The sequence below is a fragment of the Phaethon aethereus genome (assembly GCF_964289735.1).
Source record: "Phaethon aethereus genome assembly, chromosome: 6".
Lineage (NCBI taxonomy): Eukaryota > Metazoa > Chordata > Aves > Phaethontiformes > Phaethontidae > Phaethon > Phaethon aethereus.
The window spans coordinates 41,266,626-41,284,322 of record NC_138580.1 but is presented as its reverse complement, the minus strand read 5'-3'; the positions used below and the strand labels follow the sequence as shown (position 1 = coordinate 41,284,322).

General features: G+C 44.5%; 1 protein-coding gene across 2 annotated transcripts in view; it reads left to right on the top strand.

The window, feature by feature from the left end:
• Window positions 1–14,374, top strand: part of AGAP1 (ArfGAP with GTPase domain, ankyrin repeat and PH domain 1) — a gene marked incomplete at its 3' end in the record, with an annotated part of 386,349 nt that extends 371,975 nt beyond the window's left edge. For both annotated transcript variants that reach the window (XM_082001546.1, XM_082001545.1), the window contains 2 exons: window positions 13,423–13,678; window positions 14,171–14,374. In XM_082001546.1, the coding sequence (XP_081857672.1) occupies window positions 13,423–13,678; window positions 14,171–14,374 (460 nt within the window). The remainder of the gene's footprint in view (window positions 1–13,422; window positions 13,679–14,170) is intronic.
• Between the last annotated feature and the right edge of the window lie 3,323 nt (window positions 14,375–17,697).

Genomic DNA, 17,697 nt, shown 5'->3' with positions numbered 1-17,697 from the left:
TCGTCTTAAAAGGCTCCTTAAACCTTCTTTTTCTCCCTTTCCACAGCTTCAAAAACACAGCGGCTGACAGTCCAAATGTTTGAAATAATTGGATTCTGCATTCTAATTCATCTGTAAAGTATTCGTTGATTAAATTAGCCTAATAGATATTATTTCTTACATGACTGCATAATTTCATCCTGATTGGATCACTATGGCACTAACGAGTCCCCCCATTTACTATTGACTTGAGAATCACAGAAGGCTAGAGATAACTATCATCTTGTTTCCATTTTTTTCTTTGCCAGGCTAAAAGTTAAATTGATTTATACTAAAAGGGCATACAGCCAATGCTCAGGTACAGTTGTATTTTAGTCTTTGAGACCAGCGTTAGAATGGAAAAAAAAAATCGGTTTATATAATCTTGAGCCCTCTTTTATTTACTCAGTGGGTTGTTCTCAAGCAGAAAGATTAACTGACCATTTAAATTCCTTTGGGGGGAAATGGAAGTATTTTTAAATAAAATACATTTTATTATCTCATCAAAACAGATAGGCGCATTGCAAATGAACCTCATAAGGACTGCACACATTCAGGGAAATGAAAATACTCCTTTAAAGATAATGTTTCAACAAAAGTGGTTTTAGCCTCTATTAGTAGGATTTTTCTTTGAGCTGCAGTTTGACTTCAACCAAGAGAAAGGAAGAGGAAAACAAAATTATACTTCGTTTTCATGCTAAGTGAGAGCAGATATTTCTTTCCTAAGAAGGAGCTACCTCGGATTCCCGCTCATCTGCCCTAAGGTTGCTCGCGCCCCTCTAGCTCTCCGCGTGCAACCGACCACCCAACCCAAGCAGACCTCCTTCTGCAGAGGGTTTTTGTTGGGAAGGGGTTAACAGGACGATTGGCTTTTTCCCCTGCCCCAGTGGCTGGAAACAGCTGGTGGGTTTTGTATAGCGCCGGTGAACTGAGCAGTCGAAAGAAGTTTTTGGCAAACACTCGGCCTGCCCGGGACAAGAAGAGGTGGGTCAACTCAGGAAACCGTTTTCATGAGCAAACGGGGGAAACAATGACTGCTCAGCAGGAACAGAAGGGAGACCCGCTCCTGCTGAATAGCTCCCCCCAAAAAACCCCGCTCAAAAGGAAGAAGGTCCATTCGCTTCTGGGAATCCAATAAATTGTTTCAGGAAGTGAAAGTCTGTCCAGGCTAATGGAGCTGTGATTGACAGGTGGTTCTCATTACGGCGCCCATCAGGGGACAAAGTGAATTCCAATGTTATTTAAGAGGTTAAGTAGAAATAGGATGCAGGTGACAGCCCAAGGCTTGAGGCATCACACACTGCTCTTCCTAAGGTTGGTTGTTTGGGGTTTTTTTTGTGAAGAGCCTCTGCAAAATTTAAAATGAGTGGGGGCAGGGGCAGTTTGGCAAGTAAATCTTGGTCCTACCATGAGTAATGATGAGCTTACTTGGCTGTGCAGGAGAGGGAGCAGGGAAATGAAGGTTGCTTCGGTAATTCTGGCGTTGGAGAGTTCCTGTTCCTTACGTCCACGTAACGTGGATGTTACGTCTGTCGAGGAGATGCAGTCAGGTGAGCTTCCAGCACTGGCTACCATGTCCTGATGCTCTTGGACATCCTAGTGGAGGAGGACAAAGCGCCATTTGAAAGGTTGCCTAGCAAGGTGGTAGATGCCCCATCCCTGGAAACATTCCAGGTCAGGTTGGACAGGGCTCTGAGCAACCTGCACTAGTTGAAGATGTCCCTGCTCATGGCATTGGGATCGGCCTAGGTGACCTTTAGAGGTCCCTTCCAACCCAAACTATTCTATGATTCTGTGAAAAACCACGGTGGTTTGCTCTTCTTGCCACAAACTCAGGAGATCCTGTGACCCTTTTTCTGAGCCCCTACAAGAACATCCCATAGTGCTCAGAACCAAAACAACTGCAATTGTACAACATTTGTCTGCTGCTCCTGCTCGTGCTGTGGCAGCTGACAAGAGCAAATCACAAAGTGTTTACCTCAATAAGCACAAATTTGAAGTAATTTTGACTGGAAATAGTGGAGGCCACCTAGGGTTGGGTCCAGTTTTTGGGTGTGCTTGTCCAAGGTCTGAACCCAGTTTGAAACAGAAAAGGAAAATGCATTACTAGTAACTCAGGTTGCCGTGTGTTCCTTGACCAGGAGGCATCTTTGTACCGCCATAGTCTACTAAAGCTGAAACGAAAGTCTGTTTCTAGCCTTGCTCAGCAGAAAATGAAGGCAAACTTGCTTTGCAAGGCATCCAAAACAGAGTGTTGCTCGCATACACTATAAGCACCAAGATGTGGTTTAAGCTGTGACCAGAGCTACATAAATCTGTACATATACTGAAGGCGCTAAACCATACAGGCTCTTTATTTCTCTCTGCTTCTGTGTTTTTCCTTTTTCTGAACGGTCAAATAAGCACCATCGGGTGTCTTAGCACTTGTGGATGTCATGGGGTGGGAAGCTGAGGGATCTGCTCTGTGGCACGGTATTGATAGAATATTGCATGGTGCGTGGTTAGATACAAGGATGTAATTTAACCAAGAGGTGCACGGCTGGCTTGTGAATGACGGTGAAACTCCCAAGTATGACGTGTGTAATAAATCTGGTTTGATGCAGAATGAATGTGGTATTCAAAATGATTATTTACCATTCGAAGTTCAGACGTGACTGTGTGCAAGAGGTAAATAGCACAAGGCACTGGGGAAGGGCGCTTAGAGGGGAGAAGAAAAATACCCGCTTGCGTTGCTTCACAAGTGCGTTCCCAGGTAATACTAATGAGAATTGCACTTTAAATGCAGGACTGATTTGTGATGAGATCGGCTCTAAGGAGTACGTTTGTGGAATGATAACCTGATTGGTGGCACTGCCTCTTGAAGGGCTGAAGGGGTCTAATTAGCATATAACGCACTATAAATTTATTAGCAGCTTCTGCTTTCCCATTGGTGAAGCTTCTCCTGCTAACCACCAGGAAATTACCAATTTTCAGGAGTTAGTCACTCAAGTCGCGCCACGTCTGGGTTTTAAAAAGAAGCCTACATCACCGCTCTTACAAAGCCTGGCTTGGAGCTTGCACATCAACGGCCGGCTGGAAATGGGTCGTTTCTGTAGGGGACAACTTGAGCACCGTGTGTTTACTATTCAACTTCTATCCTCCTTGGCTTGTTCCTCCTTCCCACCTCCTTGCCGCAAACTCAAGTTGCACAAAGACCATTAGGAGGTAACTAATCAGTTTGGCAGCCCTTGGGCTGCAGCTGCCACAAACCAGAAATTACAATTTTTTGGCAGTTCACGTTCAGGGCTTTGATGTACTTATTGATATATTCAGCCCTGGGGCATAGCGGGCAGAAGAGGACATACCCACTATTTTTTTTTTTCAGGAGCACAATAGAAATATTGAGGAGCCCATGTAATTATTTGAGTAACTTTGCTTTTAAGATTGAGTCACAAATTAGAAAATAATATTCACATGTTTCTTCTAATTGGTAACAGATTAGGGATATTTTATCTTTTTTTAAATAATTTCCAAATGTGTCCTGAAGCGGGATTTGCAGGGAAGTAGCTGAAAGAGAGAGGGCACTTACGCACTGAGGGCACTTGGGCAAGAGGCTTTAATTCTGGCTTTAATTCTGGGACACAGCTTTTAAAACCCTGCACACCTCTTTCCGGAGGTGCTCTCGAAGTGGAACTTGCTGTCACTTTTGGCAGGCGTCTCCGGTGCGGATTTTCGTTGCTGTCAGGTTTTATGTGGGTTTCCCACTGTTAAGCGTCAACCGTATGGCTTGTAAATCATAAAAGCCTAAAGGTTTGCAAGTGATTAATAGGCAGAGGTGCACAACTAGAAATGCCTCAGCAGTACTTGAGCACTCGAGTGTCTTTTGAAAGCTGAGTCCGTTTCTAATCTCGCCTTTTGGGGCACATTTGGGCAACCCCAAAGTTGGGTGTCCCGTTGTTGAAAATCTGCAAACAAAAAGCCAACAGTGAGGTTTCATTTCTTAGGTACAGAGGAAACCTTGTGGATTTCTGTGGATGATAACTGCTGAGAGTTTCTCAAGTCTTTTTCTTTTTTTAGTCTTTGTTACTCAAGTTAATTCTTCATCTCCTTTGTTTTTTCAGAAGTGTGAGCTGATCTACCAACCGCCTTTTTTAAACGAATTATCGTTTCTGGTTTTAGAAAGGCGTCAAACACCTGCAGCCCACTAAAACCAAGGTAGAGGGAAGTCCCACCAGTTGCTGAACGGAGAGAATACCTCAGGAGATCTAACTTGCCAAGAACAGGCGTCGTTTTTACCAAACAAAAATGGTCATTTAACAAATGAGACTAATGGAAGAGTCTGATGACATTAGCGATTTCTGTAGAGTCCATAGCATTGGTGAGATAGAAGAGGTGGCCAAAGCAGCTGAAGAAGTAACTGTTAGAGGTGGCTTAGTGGGACAGGCAAAGGTGTGTTGCTGGAGAAGGGGAGATGTGTCGGAGAGGAAGAGGAGCATATGGGATATATTGGAATTGCCGATGAGGAGATGTTGGAAGGTGAGGGCAGGCGAGGGGAGAACTCCAAAGGGAGTCACTAGGGAAGAGTTGGACATGGGTCACAGAAATGCTGCCCACGGGGATGGTCCGGGTGCTTCCCAGCCCTCTAACCCTCCAGCTGCAAGCATGCCTGCCTTCCGCTGCTGACCTGCGCAGAGCAAGCATTTGTTTTTATTTGCTTCCTGCTCCAAATGTGTTTTTCTTCACAGTCTATGCTCAAATACAGTGTTTATTACTTGTGTTTTCTCTTTTATATCTTCTATAAATTCAGCCTAATATTGGGGGCTGTTTTTCCAAATAGTCCAAAGAGCATCTTCTTATTGCTTCTGCTGGAATTAAGATAATATTAAAGCCCCCTGAAAGGGCTTTTGTCGTTCCTTGTAAACCAAACTGTAGGATTGCTCAGGAGTTACTGGTAACAAAGGACCAAAAACTGTCAAGAAAATTTTGGAGGGTCTTTGTGAAGTGTTGTAATTAGACTGTCCTCTTCCAGTTCCTGATCCTCAGGTAAAGATTGCATTCCCCTTCTGCAGCCCACAACATATTTTTTTTCCATTTTGGATCACTGAAGCCACCTTTGTGTGCTAAGGAAGCTCTCATTTGAGATCTCTTTAACGTCTACACTGCAAGTTTGTCAGCCCTTTGGGTAGACCTCGGAGGGCTTTTTTTCCCCACCTTTCATTATTTATAAGGCATTGGTGCACTCATAGTTATGCTGCTTCTCCACTTTACAGCATTATGAGCAGAGGAAAAGCTCCATTTCTCTTCTCTCATCTGTTTATGATGTGATACGTTCCAAAGCAGATCACATCAGCGACTGTTATGGTATCCTTAATGCGCTGTGATAGTCACATCACGGGAGGAGCCGCTGGAAAGCACATCGCTGATGTACGTCCCTGTTACATGCCACATTACTCAGGGTCTGTGGGAACCTCACTTGGCTACCTCGCTCTGTCTCTCACCTGGCACAGATTATTGAGATTTATGCATTGAAATATTCGTATGTCACCCCCCCCCCCCTTCCTTGAGTCCTGTACAAGAGCTTCCTCTAATACGAAAGCAGAAGCCTGGTTTGGGGTGAAAATAGCCGGATTTTTAGACAGAAATAACCAAGGTAGCAGACTTACCTTCATTTCCACAAAATATTTCCTAATAGTTCATTTTTAGTTTCATTATCTGTCCAAAACTACTGCCACGTTTTGTGTGAAAATTGATTTCAAATGGAATTTTCATATTTTTTCCTTTAAAAAAAGGAAAAAGTATGTAATGTTTTCTTGAGCTATATTTAAAATACTATTGCATTGAGTGTAGCCTTCCTATAGGAGAAAATTAGTGTTAACAAATTGCAAATTAATGGAATCTTCCAACCTGAGTGACTGTATATCAAATCCTAAATTGAAATTTCCAGTTTGCTTTTAGGTACCGGCACAATGCAATTGGATTTACACACTTAAGACATCATGTTAAGTATGTTTTACATATGAATAATGAAATGCATTAGATACATGTTTGCAATTCCTATTCTCTGCATATATGTATATATGTAACTGCAAACAAGCAAGAAGCAAATATACTCCTTGGTTTTAGCATTTCCATGCAACTGTTGTAGAGCAGCTTTTGGCTTTTTTTAGGTGATATTTGTAGTAAACCCAAGTGTTGAGGTCGGCCACCCAAGGAGTGGAAGCAGTCCATGTATGTATCTAGAACCACACAGTAATAACTCGCTTTTTTTTCCTTCTCTCTCGCTCTCTCTCTCTGTTTTTTTTGTTTGGTTGGTTTTTTGTTTTTGGGGGTTTTGGGGTTTTTTTGTTTTGTTTTGTTGTTGGTGGTGGTTTTTTTTCTGGTAACCAGCACAATAGTATGTTTTGGTGTAAATTTTCCATGGATGTCTTTATGCTTGTACAGCAATATCCAGGAAAAAGGAATCGAATCAGGAACTCAAAAGTTTTTCTGTTGGTCAGCAGAGGGTGGGTGGAAGGGAACGGTCATTCATGGCTGTCATATCCCACATTCTCATAAGGTCTCTCCTTGCGCATCTTAGCAGAAACCCATCTTCCTTCGCTGTTCACAGTGCGCTTTTAATTGTTTTCACCAAGCTAAGTGATTAAAAATCATTAAGAGTTCACCATTGTTCGATTTTTTGCTCCTAAATGTTGCTGGCAATGCAGTTTAAAAAAATTCTGGGGCTTTTGGGGTTAGTGGGAAAAGTAAGTGGAAAAGTTAGTGGAAAATGCCATTCATGGCATTCTTCAAGCTTTTTGTTAAATCTCTAGGGACTGTTTTCATTTCACATAGTTGTATGGAACAAAAGAAGCTTGGATTTGTCTTGAGAAAAGACATAACCAGCTTGCAGGGCTTACAGTTATCACACGATCTTTATTCTCACCTTAATAAGCCTTTTCTTAGTATCTGCGGTATTCCTTACCGTTGTATGTCACATAGCTTTTGCTTAACTTTATACAGAGGAGACCTCCGATGTGATGTATTTTATCGAGTATACCTTAAAAATTATTAGATTGAGTGTTGCGCAGTGAAAACATAAGTTTGCTGCAATTTTATGTGATATATTAGAGCCTGCAATTGCAGGATATTTATCTAAAAAGCCTGAAGTCAGTAAACCTTGATGTCTCGGCCAGGCTGGTAATTATGTGCAGTAATAAATCCTGTAGGTGCCTTAACACCTAAGGGAGAGCTGCTGGTTCCTCCGTGGCATCATTAGAAGGCTAACCTAGAAGTGCAGAAATATTTTGGAGCCCTACGCAGGGGGACGCTGTCAGAAGAGAGGGCAGAGAAAGTGGAGAAGCTCTGCCGAATCCAAATTACGATTATACCAGTAAGTGTCGTGCAAGACATGATTAATTTGAGAAGCACATTCGGGCTTCGCACGTATGAGCGATCTCTGTCCGTCATGCACAGTAGGGCTTTTTTTTCCCTAAACACACAGCTAGAAAAGGAAAACTGAAAAATGTAGTAGTAAAGCTAATGGTAGAAAAGATCCTGACTCGCGGGCTTCAGAAAACAGCTCCCTGACAGTACGAGGGGCTTTGGGCATGCTTCTGATGGGAAACCGCCTTTATTTGCGTCTTTGGGGCTGGTGTTTTGGTTGCTTGAACCGGTCTGACGGTAGAAGTAACTTGAATTTGCGATATTTCTATGGCACTGAACTGCGTGTTTCTGCCTCTTCTGGCTGGTGGACGGAACTCTGCAGGTTTGACGGCGGGTTGAACTCTGTCCTCAGCCAGATAACTTCCCTGGCAAAGACGGTCATTAAATCATTTCCAGGCTGAGTTACTACACTGCTTGCCTGGAGAGCCCTGGTCCAGAGTCCAAGACAAGACACGTCTTGGGTTGGCTTCTCTGCAGCTTTCCTATAGGGCTGCTCTTCATCCATCAGGGATGTTTAACTTGTAAGAAGTAATAAGCTTAATAGGTTGACTTTATTTAATTATTAATGATCCCTTTCTGTCCTTACAGCTCATAAAACACCCTGTAGGTTGGCAAAACACTCATAATATTGATCAGGAGCCAAAGAGATATTTATTTCCTCTTTGCCCTGGCGCACATAAATCGTGGTCCTTTGCCTCCTTTTCCTCAGCAGGCGGGATTTACAGTGGCCTGTTTCTTAAAAGCTTTTCGTAATTAAGGAATAAATACCCATCGGTCTTTGTTTGCTGTCTGGAGCCCTCTTGTTTGCCAGGGACCTATATATCCCCGGTGGGCTTGTGCGCCTTCCCCCTTAGCAACGCAGCCGGGGAGAGAAGGCATGCATGCTAGGAAGCAGTCAACTGCTAAGCACTTACTTTGCAATAGAGTGGGGTCTTCTCCTGCAGAGAGAGGAAGCCCCCGTGTTTTCTCAGCATATTGTTCCCAGCTCCTCTTCCATGCCTCTCCTCCCAGTTCCTGCTTTGCTTGGGGCAGGAAGACACTTTGGAAATTCCTTGCTGCTAGCCCTTTCTTCTCGCCTTCTCTTCTTCTCCCCCCTTTGCTAGTTGCAATTAAAAACATCATGAACTTTTCCCAACGTTTCAATCCCGTCTCCCCCCGCACACACACACTATGTTTGTTACCCACCCCAACGCTGCATCGCCAACTCTATCCAAAGCGATGCAGTTTACCGGATGCATGCAGGCTCATCGCGAAGGGGTTTGCTTAACCGGCAAGCGCCGGCCCAACCGGCTGCCCAGCGCTGGTCATTAGGTGACGCATGCTGGACCACAAAGCTAATGACACATTCTGGGACTCTCCAGGAGTTTGGGAGGTACGGGGGTTAGATTTACTTCATTTTCTTGGAAGAGACACATTAACCTTGTCAGCTGGCCAACAGGAGAGAAAATTTGGCAGTGCTCTTGCTGAGCTGGCCAGGTTACTACTGCGTTAAACGGTTGTACTTGAGTGAGCAACCAGAAATGGCAGCACACGGGCACGGCACATGCATGGCAGCGCTAGAGACCATTTAAGAGACCTCCTCAGTTACCGAATTACTTTCTTCAGAAAGAGAGAAGAAAAGATAAAAAAACTCAAGAGCTTTTTAGTGTTGTTAGAGATGTGGAGGATAAAACTTCACTTCAAAATGCCTGCACCAAGCCTGCTCAGTATTTCTGATGGTGGGACATCAATGCTCTGCCGTGGTAAATACCTGCTGTCCATAACATTTTTAATGCAGCCTTTCAAAATTTCATCGAGCCTTTTAACAAACGGTGAGTAATTTTAGATAACGAGCAAGTGACACAAGGTTTTTGTCATCCTTGTTAGCGCTTTGGTAAGAACAAGGCTGCTTTTGCGCTGGAGCTGTTGAATTTTGATGGCAAGTTCTCAGGCTCTCCATCCTCATGCTGTTGCCCACACAATCGAATTCTGAGTCGCCGTGCGAACACGGCTTTTATTTCTACCCTGCACATCCTTTTCGTGTTTGTCTTTCATGCCTCTCCGCCAAGTATACGTGAGGAACAAATGAAGTTGAAGGCAGAGGCGAATGGGAGCGAGGAGGAGTAGGATGGAGAGTCCCTATCAGTGGTACGAGGCTCCTGCTCGGATTTGTCAGGTGTAAAACCGCACACAGTTAAGCGAGGTAGGGAGAGCCACGCGATGCACTCCGTGGGGCTGAGCTACATGGGACCGTCCTAAATGAGCATCTCTGGTGTAGCTCCTGGAGTGAAGCTGTGCTCTGAGCAAAACTGCCTTTTATATTCTCTCGTGCTACATAGTTAGCCTCCCCCCTTACAGTGCCTGGTATTTATGTTTCCAGATAATAATGATGTGATGTGGCTGGCAGAGTAATTTAAATAATTGGACATTATCTTGAGAAGCAAGCACCTAATTAGATCAAAATAAACTGAGAACTGAAATTTTCGTCTGTTTCTAATAACCCTTTACCTATGTACAGTACCGCAGCCGTGGCAGAGATCTCATTATTCACACCACTGTGTGTACTTAGAGTTCACTAGTGATGGAGGCTCCTGCAAGAGCAAAGAGCTTGGTGGTATTTTTTTGGCCAAGGCTCGTTCCTCTTGCGGTACCGCAGAGTATTTTGCAGTCTTACTCTCTTGTGTTCAGCCCTTGTATGACCAGTGAGGTTTGAAGTTTGTATCCGGCGGTCTGGGTTTGAATGCACCACTTTCAGAGATAAAAGGCTCAAAGAAAATCTGATCTTATAACTATGTTTTTTTCTCTTAAGTTTATCTGGGAATTTATTAATCCCTTTGTGCATACGCATTGAAAAAATAGCAGCTAGCGTCATCACTGAAGAAAAGTCATTGTAGGATATAGGAGGAAGAGGCAGCTGGCACAATCTCCAGCACTGGGTATCGTCGGGACCATCTGAGCGCATGATGATGCTGCCTCTCCAGCACACCAGCTTTAGTCTGGTCCTGAGCAAAGGACTCCACTGGATTTTGAAAGTTCAGTAAAAGAGTCTTGTTTTGGCTTTGACAACTACAACAGAAAGGCTCTGGTGTTGAGGAGTCGTTTAGAGTGGAAGTCACTGGGATTACAGCGAAGGGAAGAAAACGAGGGAAATACTTACTAGCCAATGTACATCTCCTTTATTTGTTAGGATTGGTTCGGTGTCTTTCTCCTTATTAGTTGCTCTTCCTCACATTTCCTCTTATTCAGTTGATTTATTTAAAGGTATGTCAGCGCTGGCTAAAATGAAACACTGTGCCTCCTCTTCCTGCTTATTGCTGACCGCTCCAATAATTCATTTTTTAGCTCATTAGCTAACAGGGGATGTGAACAGTGGTCCTCCAGGGAACTGCAATGAGGTTAAGTGATCTACTGCTGACAACTCTGCTCTTGGACTGGCCTTCCTTGGGGGAAATGAAACCTCAACCAAGACAAGCTGTGGATCCCACAAGTTAAATTGGGGCATCAGAGAAACAATTACAGTATTTATGTCGTCTTGTCGGGATTGCTAAGATGAATGCGAGCTGAAGCTCTCTTCCAGGAAAGTCCCCAGGACTTCCCGTTCAGAATGAAATGGTTTGTGCCAGCAACGCAGGGAGGATGTCCGTGGACGTTGGCTTTCTAGATACTCATTCCAAAACAGTCCCTCTCATTTTGACTGTCCATGAGGTGTGGGCAAGCGTGCTTTTCCTCCTACCTCTATGATAAAGTTTCATTTTCTACCGGAAAATCCAAACGACGTATCTTTCTTGCGCCTGGTTTGTAGAATTGAGTAAGAAATCTCACTCGATAGCCCATGTCAGTGACGTGCTGCCCCCAAATGTCTGAGGCTTTTAAAACACCTTTGCTTTTGTTCATAATGGTTGCTGTGTTCCCATCACAACCCTTAATGTCACTCCAAAGGTAGAATTTGATTGATAGATTAGTAGACTGGTAGATTGATTGATAGATTGGTAGATTGATTTTTAATTGGGTTTTTTGTTCTTTTCCCAGCCTTCTGAGACAGTAGGGTAAACCTGAGCAGGATCGGGTTGTTGGCGTCCCTCCTGCTCTCTCGCAGCCTTCCAGGAGCAGCATTGCCTTCGTCCGCTCCCGTGCGACACACGGCGAAGGTGAAATTCATGCCGATGAATTTGCAAACCTGCTCTGAAAGCCTCTGCCTGAACTTGGCGCTTAGTGCTTCTGTTTCGGTCCGTGCCATAGCTCAGTATTGCAGTTTAAGGTGAATTGTTTTTAGAAGCAAGGAGACTTGTGTAAAACAGGTCGTTTTCTCCACGGAAAGGGACTTGTCTTCAAGCCGTGGTGATCGCAGCAACCAATGCTCTGACAGGAGCCAAAACTTCCTGTCACTCAAAAGATGGTCTGGGGGAGAGGGAGGATTCATTTGCAGACTCTATACATATTTTAAAAACATACTAGAGCTTTACTAAACGTTCTTGAAGGTACACTAAATGGCTACTGAGCCCAGCAATGTTGCAAGAATGCCCATTTTATTGTAAATAATTGCATGTATATTACTTCATCCTCCTTGCTGCAGTCCTTTTGGTTTGTTTTTTTAACCTTAAAAAAACACACACAAAAACCGTGAGTTAAGGGTGTAAAAGTAACAGAAGTCCTTTTCTTCCTCCTCCCCATCTGGAATACTTGAAATGACACTCTCTTTATCAGATCCTGCCATCAAAGGTTAATTTGCAGCTCCCCAAACGTTTTGGGGGCTTTTTTTGTGTGTGTGTCTTTTAGCTTCCAGGAGTCATTCAAAGGCTTGATTGAAACGAAGCACTCTGTGTGTTAATTTTCTGTTTGCGCTTTTGCTCCGAAGAAAAAAAAAAAAGCCCTGGACCTGTTTGTAAGGTAAATCGTGGTCAGGGTAGGGAAGCGCATGCTTTGGGAATCTGTGCCTGAAAGCATCCAAGGAGGTCAAAGCAAGGTCACTCCGCATGTACCAGGAAATGATGCAAAACTAATCCAGATTTGCTGCTGGAAGGATCTGTTTACATAAGTATTTAAAAACAGATTAGGGCTAACCTGACACTAGATTACTGAGAGTAGTGTAAACACGGCTGAAAGGCGTAAACAGAGCTTCGCCTTTTGTACGCCAAAGGAGAAAATCTGTCACCAGCAGCAAGTTGCCTGGTTTAGGTGATGTATATGGTTTTCACAGGCTGGACAGATTACCTGAGGTACCTCTAAATGGGACTTTGTCTAGGGCTAGATCTCTTAGATCATATAATTGTATGGTAATTTTTTTAACGGACAGTTGAGGGACTTGTTTGTGGTCTTTGTTGTCCCGTAACCTAATAGCATCCAAAAGGCCTTTGGTAGTTCTTTGACGTATCAGGAGGAAATGGTGCTTCAAAGTATTGTTGAGGGGGTGGGTTGCATTTGGGAAAAACAAACAGAGGAACCATCCATACGCCCTTTGCATTGGAAACCTTACTCAACTGGTAGAAGGCAAAAGCACCTCTGCAAGCAAGGCTGAGTCTTTCCGGGCTTGCCCTCCTGTCTCAAATGCAAGCCCAGGTGCTCGCTTACTTCTGGTCTTAGATTCAAAAGTTTGGTGCATTTTCTGTAATGTATTTTGCAGCACAGCCTTAACCAGGCTGCCTCTTCTGTCTTTGGCTTTCATGACGGTGAGGGCACTTGCACTGACCTATTGCCGGTCCTCAGGGCAGCCCAGAGTTTTTTAAGACCTCCTGGCCTTTGTGATGTTAGGACGCTGTAGGCACGGCACCCGCCCAGGGAGATCTCGGGCATTGCAAGAACATGACTTGGGAATGATGAGATGGGTGACACGAACATCACTGCAAAGATAAGGTTTGGATGAACTGTTTCTATGAGGGCTTTCTTGCCAAAAAGTTGAAGGGGGACTGATTTTCATGTTGGTTACCTGCCATTTGCTAGTGTAACGATAGCCGAAGCTGAACTTGCACCATTGTACACAGTCAGCGAAATTGGGTTAGAGTGACCTGTCTCCTTTGGCTTCTCTAGGGAAGAAAAAGAGCGCTGGATACGTGCGAAATACGAGCAGAAGCTCTTCCTTGCCCCGCTGCAGTGCCTGGAGCTTTCTCTGGGCCAGCATCTCCTGAGGGCTACAGCCGAGGAGGACTTGCGGACGGTCATCCTGCTCCTTGCCCACGGGACTCGGGAAGAGGTGAACGAGACCTGCGGAGATGGTGATGGGCGCACTGCCCTCCACTTGGCATGCAGGAAAGGAAATGTGGTCTTAGTGCAGCTCTTGATTTGGGTAAGTACTTGGTGTCCGGGGAGAGGGGGCTGGCTGGGTTGGCTTTTGCTTGGCTACATCCCTCTGCAGGACCTCCCAAACCTCCTTCCTGCCGGTTCCACAAAGCCTTTGCTGGTGTCCTGAGTCTAGACGTTCCTCATTGCGTGCTCTCAAAAGACAGCAACGTGATAAAAACATGTGTTTCTGCCTGTCTGCTGCTACTTGATGGAGAGTAGAGGAGAGCGTAGGAAACGAGGAAGGAGAGACGTCCCTAGCACCTGTGTGAAACACCACCGTGGCAAATTTTGGTCCATAAGTGAGCCTCTCCCCATAGAAACCTTTACATCTGTGACACAAGCGCTGCTCACATTGTCAGGCTTATATCCTACCTGCTTTCTTCTCCCTCTCCCCATCCTCAGTTACATTCAAACCAATGTGTCCTGAGTCCGCTCCCTCCATTTTAACGCACTGTTGGCACCGCAGCTTCCAACAACACGTCTCTTCTTTCTGTAGTATGGCGTCGACGTGATGGCACGCGATGCCCATGGAAACACAGCGTTGGCCTATGCCCGGCAGGCCTCCAGCCAGGAGTGCATTGACGTTCTCCTCCAGTACGGCTGCCCCGACGAGCGCTTTGTCCTTATGGCCACTCCAAACTTGTCCAGGAAGAACAATAACCGGAACAACAGCAGTGGAAGGATGCCCACCATCATCTGAGGAGCTCACTCGTGTGTATTCGCTGACCTGAATTACATCCGCAGCCTCATATTCCTCCATCCCCATCACAGCTCTGCTCTGTGAGTCTGGTAACTCTCCTTTTCCCTTTTCCCTTCGGTACATCCCTGTCCCATCCAGAAACGGCGCGTCTGGAGAGCGCGAGGGGATGAGAAGGAGAAAAAGTGGCTGCAGACAAAGCAGTTGTTTCAGTGACAGCTCTCGAACGATGGAAACAAGCGGGCGAGAGCGCGTGAGTTGAGCAGGACACGCCGCGCGTGGCACCGGGACCATGGGAGAGCGGTCGTCCCCGGGGGGGGACGCAGGCTTCCCGAGCGTGGAGGGAAGGGGCGGAGGGAGAGGCGAGCGAGAGGAGAAGGAAGGAGAGATGGTGACTTTCCGTAACTGACAGTTAAGCACATCAGTACATTTCACCTCTACCAAACGCGACGCCTGGATTTCATTCTCTTCTCTGAAGAGCTTGACGGCATAAATCAGAAGCAAGCACAGAGTTTGTCAGGTTTGAAGCTCCTATGATGGTATGTGTCAAATCAGTTGTAGCTAATCTGTCCGGGGAGAATACTGGCTTCATTACACTTGTATAGTTGAGTTCTTCCAGCATTACTGCTGTTTAATAGAACATGATTAGTCATCACGGAGAAAAAAGCATATTAGCTGAGGAGGTAGTTACATGGCACGCTTCGGTGATTGCTTGGATGTGATTGCAATATTCTTAGAAGCATCATATTATCTCAGACATGTTCTTTCAAGCCCTTGGAGCCCTCCTTTCTAAATTCACTGTCATAATTTAGTATCTGTTTAATTTTTCAGTCCAAAGAGAGGAAATGAGTTGCTGAGTGTTATTTGACTGCAGTCTCCTTGGTGTAAAAACAAAATGGAAAAAATAAATAAGAGTAACTATGAAACACAAAAAGGAATAATGAATACCGCTAAGGAAAAACATTTCAAGTATGTTTAGTGAAATTAATAAACGCATTAAAGGCTAATATTTTTTCAGCCAGCAGAAATAGGTTCTGTCATTTTGCCAAGGTAAATGTGTTGAGTTTTTGGTCACTCCTGTGATGCATTGCCTAACTTATACAGATTTTTGTATTGTGTCTCTAGATTATATGTATGTAAAATCTATTTGAATAAAAAAAACATAAATATGCATTGATTTTTTTTTTTTTTTTGTGTACAGAAAAGGACATCTCTGTTAATTTATAAACTGTAATGGATGTGTACTAAATAATGTGCAACTAGTTAGGATCTGTGGGTTACAGATCATTGTACATTGAAAATATTTCCAGCAGCGAGCTCTTGTTTCCATCGCAAACCTTTGAGGAACGTATCAGAAGGAGGTTATGGCATGTTTGGCATGGGGAAAAAAAAGCGTAGAGGCCTTTTAGAAAGGAAAAAGAGGCTGTTTCCCAGCGCTGTAAATATATTTTACTCCAGAAGTCACAAAGCTTTCACAAGCCAAGACAAAAAGCCCTAGTCTGGCTGTGGGAAGATCAGATTTGATTAAGTTCAGAATTGATAGCCTTCACCGCGGCGGGCAGGGCATGGCTGCGCTTGACTCCCAACTTGGCTGCTTTCGGGAAGAAAAATGGCTTGTGAAAGTAGCCTGGACAGTTCATTTGAATTCCAAGTTTTAATACTTGATTTGATTATTTTGGTATTACCGGGCAGATCCTAGCTTCTCCTGTTTTCAACGAAGTAGGATTCTGGCACGGGGAAGCAGGCTTGTACGGGTTTTGGCAGGCAGAAAAGTGATTTTTTTTTTTTTAAGTGGCATATGGCAATGTGAAGACGGGGGAAGGGTATATCACGGAGAAGTTGAAAACTCAACTGAATTTGATGGCAAAAGAGCAATTATGTGAAGGCAGTGAGGTGCACACAGCATAGTAATTTGCAAATCTACCTGCTCGTATGTATTTCCCAAGCTTTCACTGGTGCTCTTCCTTGGGGCTGTGGATTTCATTTGGCATACAGACGGGAGGAGCGTAGCAATCGCTAAATAAATTATATGTGGACAAAATGTGAAGGAAAAAAGGCAATCTGGTTATCTTCAGGAAAAAAGATCTCAAAAAAATAAGGATTTGATGTAAAAATCATCAAATTGTGGAAGAAAAGAGAGCCTCAAGGTGGAAGCATGAGAATATTGACCAGCTTTTCCTATTCAGCGGTGTTCTCATTTTGTACTTTGTTACTGTATAGACCTTTGACTATTTGGGGGGGGAATCTTTCTTCAACCAGCCTAGGCTGGCTGCATCAGAGTAAGGCTACAGCTGATTCTCTTCATACTGGGATAATTTTATTACTTTCTTTTTAATTGAGGAAGGGTGTCTATTATAATTGCTATTTCTCCATCATTCCCATGCAGCTCCCTGATCTTTGGTACTGGCGGGTGGTCCTTCAGCGACGGGACAACCCATCTCACGTGCAGCTGAAGGGGATGCTGTGAAGCCCGCTGTGTCTTGGTGCTCACGAGCTTTGCACCCCTGCGGGGGGGACACAGCGGGGGTTCAGGAATCGCGGCTCGTGGTCCCATAGGTGCTATAGCTGCCTGCTCTTCCCCTGGGAGCATCAGGGGCATTTGTATCCAAAAACCCAAGTCCGGTGTTTCAAATATACGGTAGGCAGATTTGCCGCCATTAAGTTCTCAGTGCATGTTCCGTTTCCGAGCTGTTTTTTTCCTAATCGAAAATATTTTCTGTACGTAATTTATTGCTCTCTATGGGCCACCTTCCTCTTAGAAAGCTGAGAGTGATGTTTGAGAAACAAAGGCAACCAGGTTGTCATGCAGATTTCAGGTAGAAGAGTTACGCACTCCTTTCATAAAAATCTTCTGAAGGCGAACATCGGAAAAAAACATAGAATATTTTTAGGAGAGGAAATTCCACTGTATTATAGGAAAAATTATATATCCAGGCTAGCCAACTAATAACCTCATACTTTAATTAAGCAGTAACACGGTTACCTTTAACGTAAAAGTAGTGGTTTTTTCCCTTGGAGGTGTAAGCGTTGGCAGTACCCGTGTTGAAGTGGCGTAGACTATGTGATGACTTCCCCCAAATGTGTCGGGCGTCTGCAGGGAGAATACCTGGTCGTGCTTGCCGCGGCGATCCCTTCGAAAGACAGATTACCCAGCGCCATCTCTCCAAGTCAAGAGAGACCTTCTCTGGCACTACAGCTGGTGATGCTCCAGCCATGGGAGAACAGACCGAAGGTCTTTCTCCTTCATTGGGTGTTGGCTACAGCATTCCCTCCTCAAGTGGGTTTGGTTGGATGGCTGGGAGAAGTTGCGTGGCACCTCCTGAGCT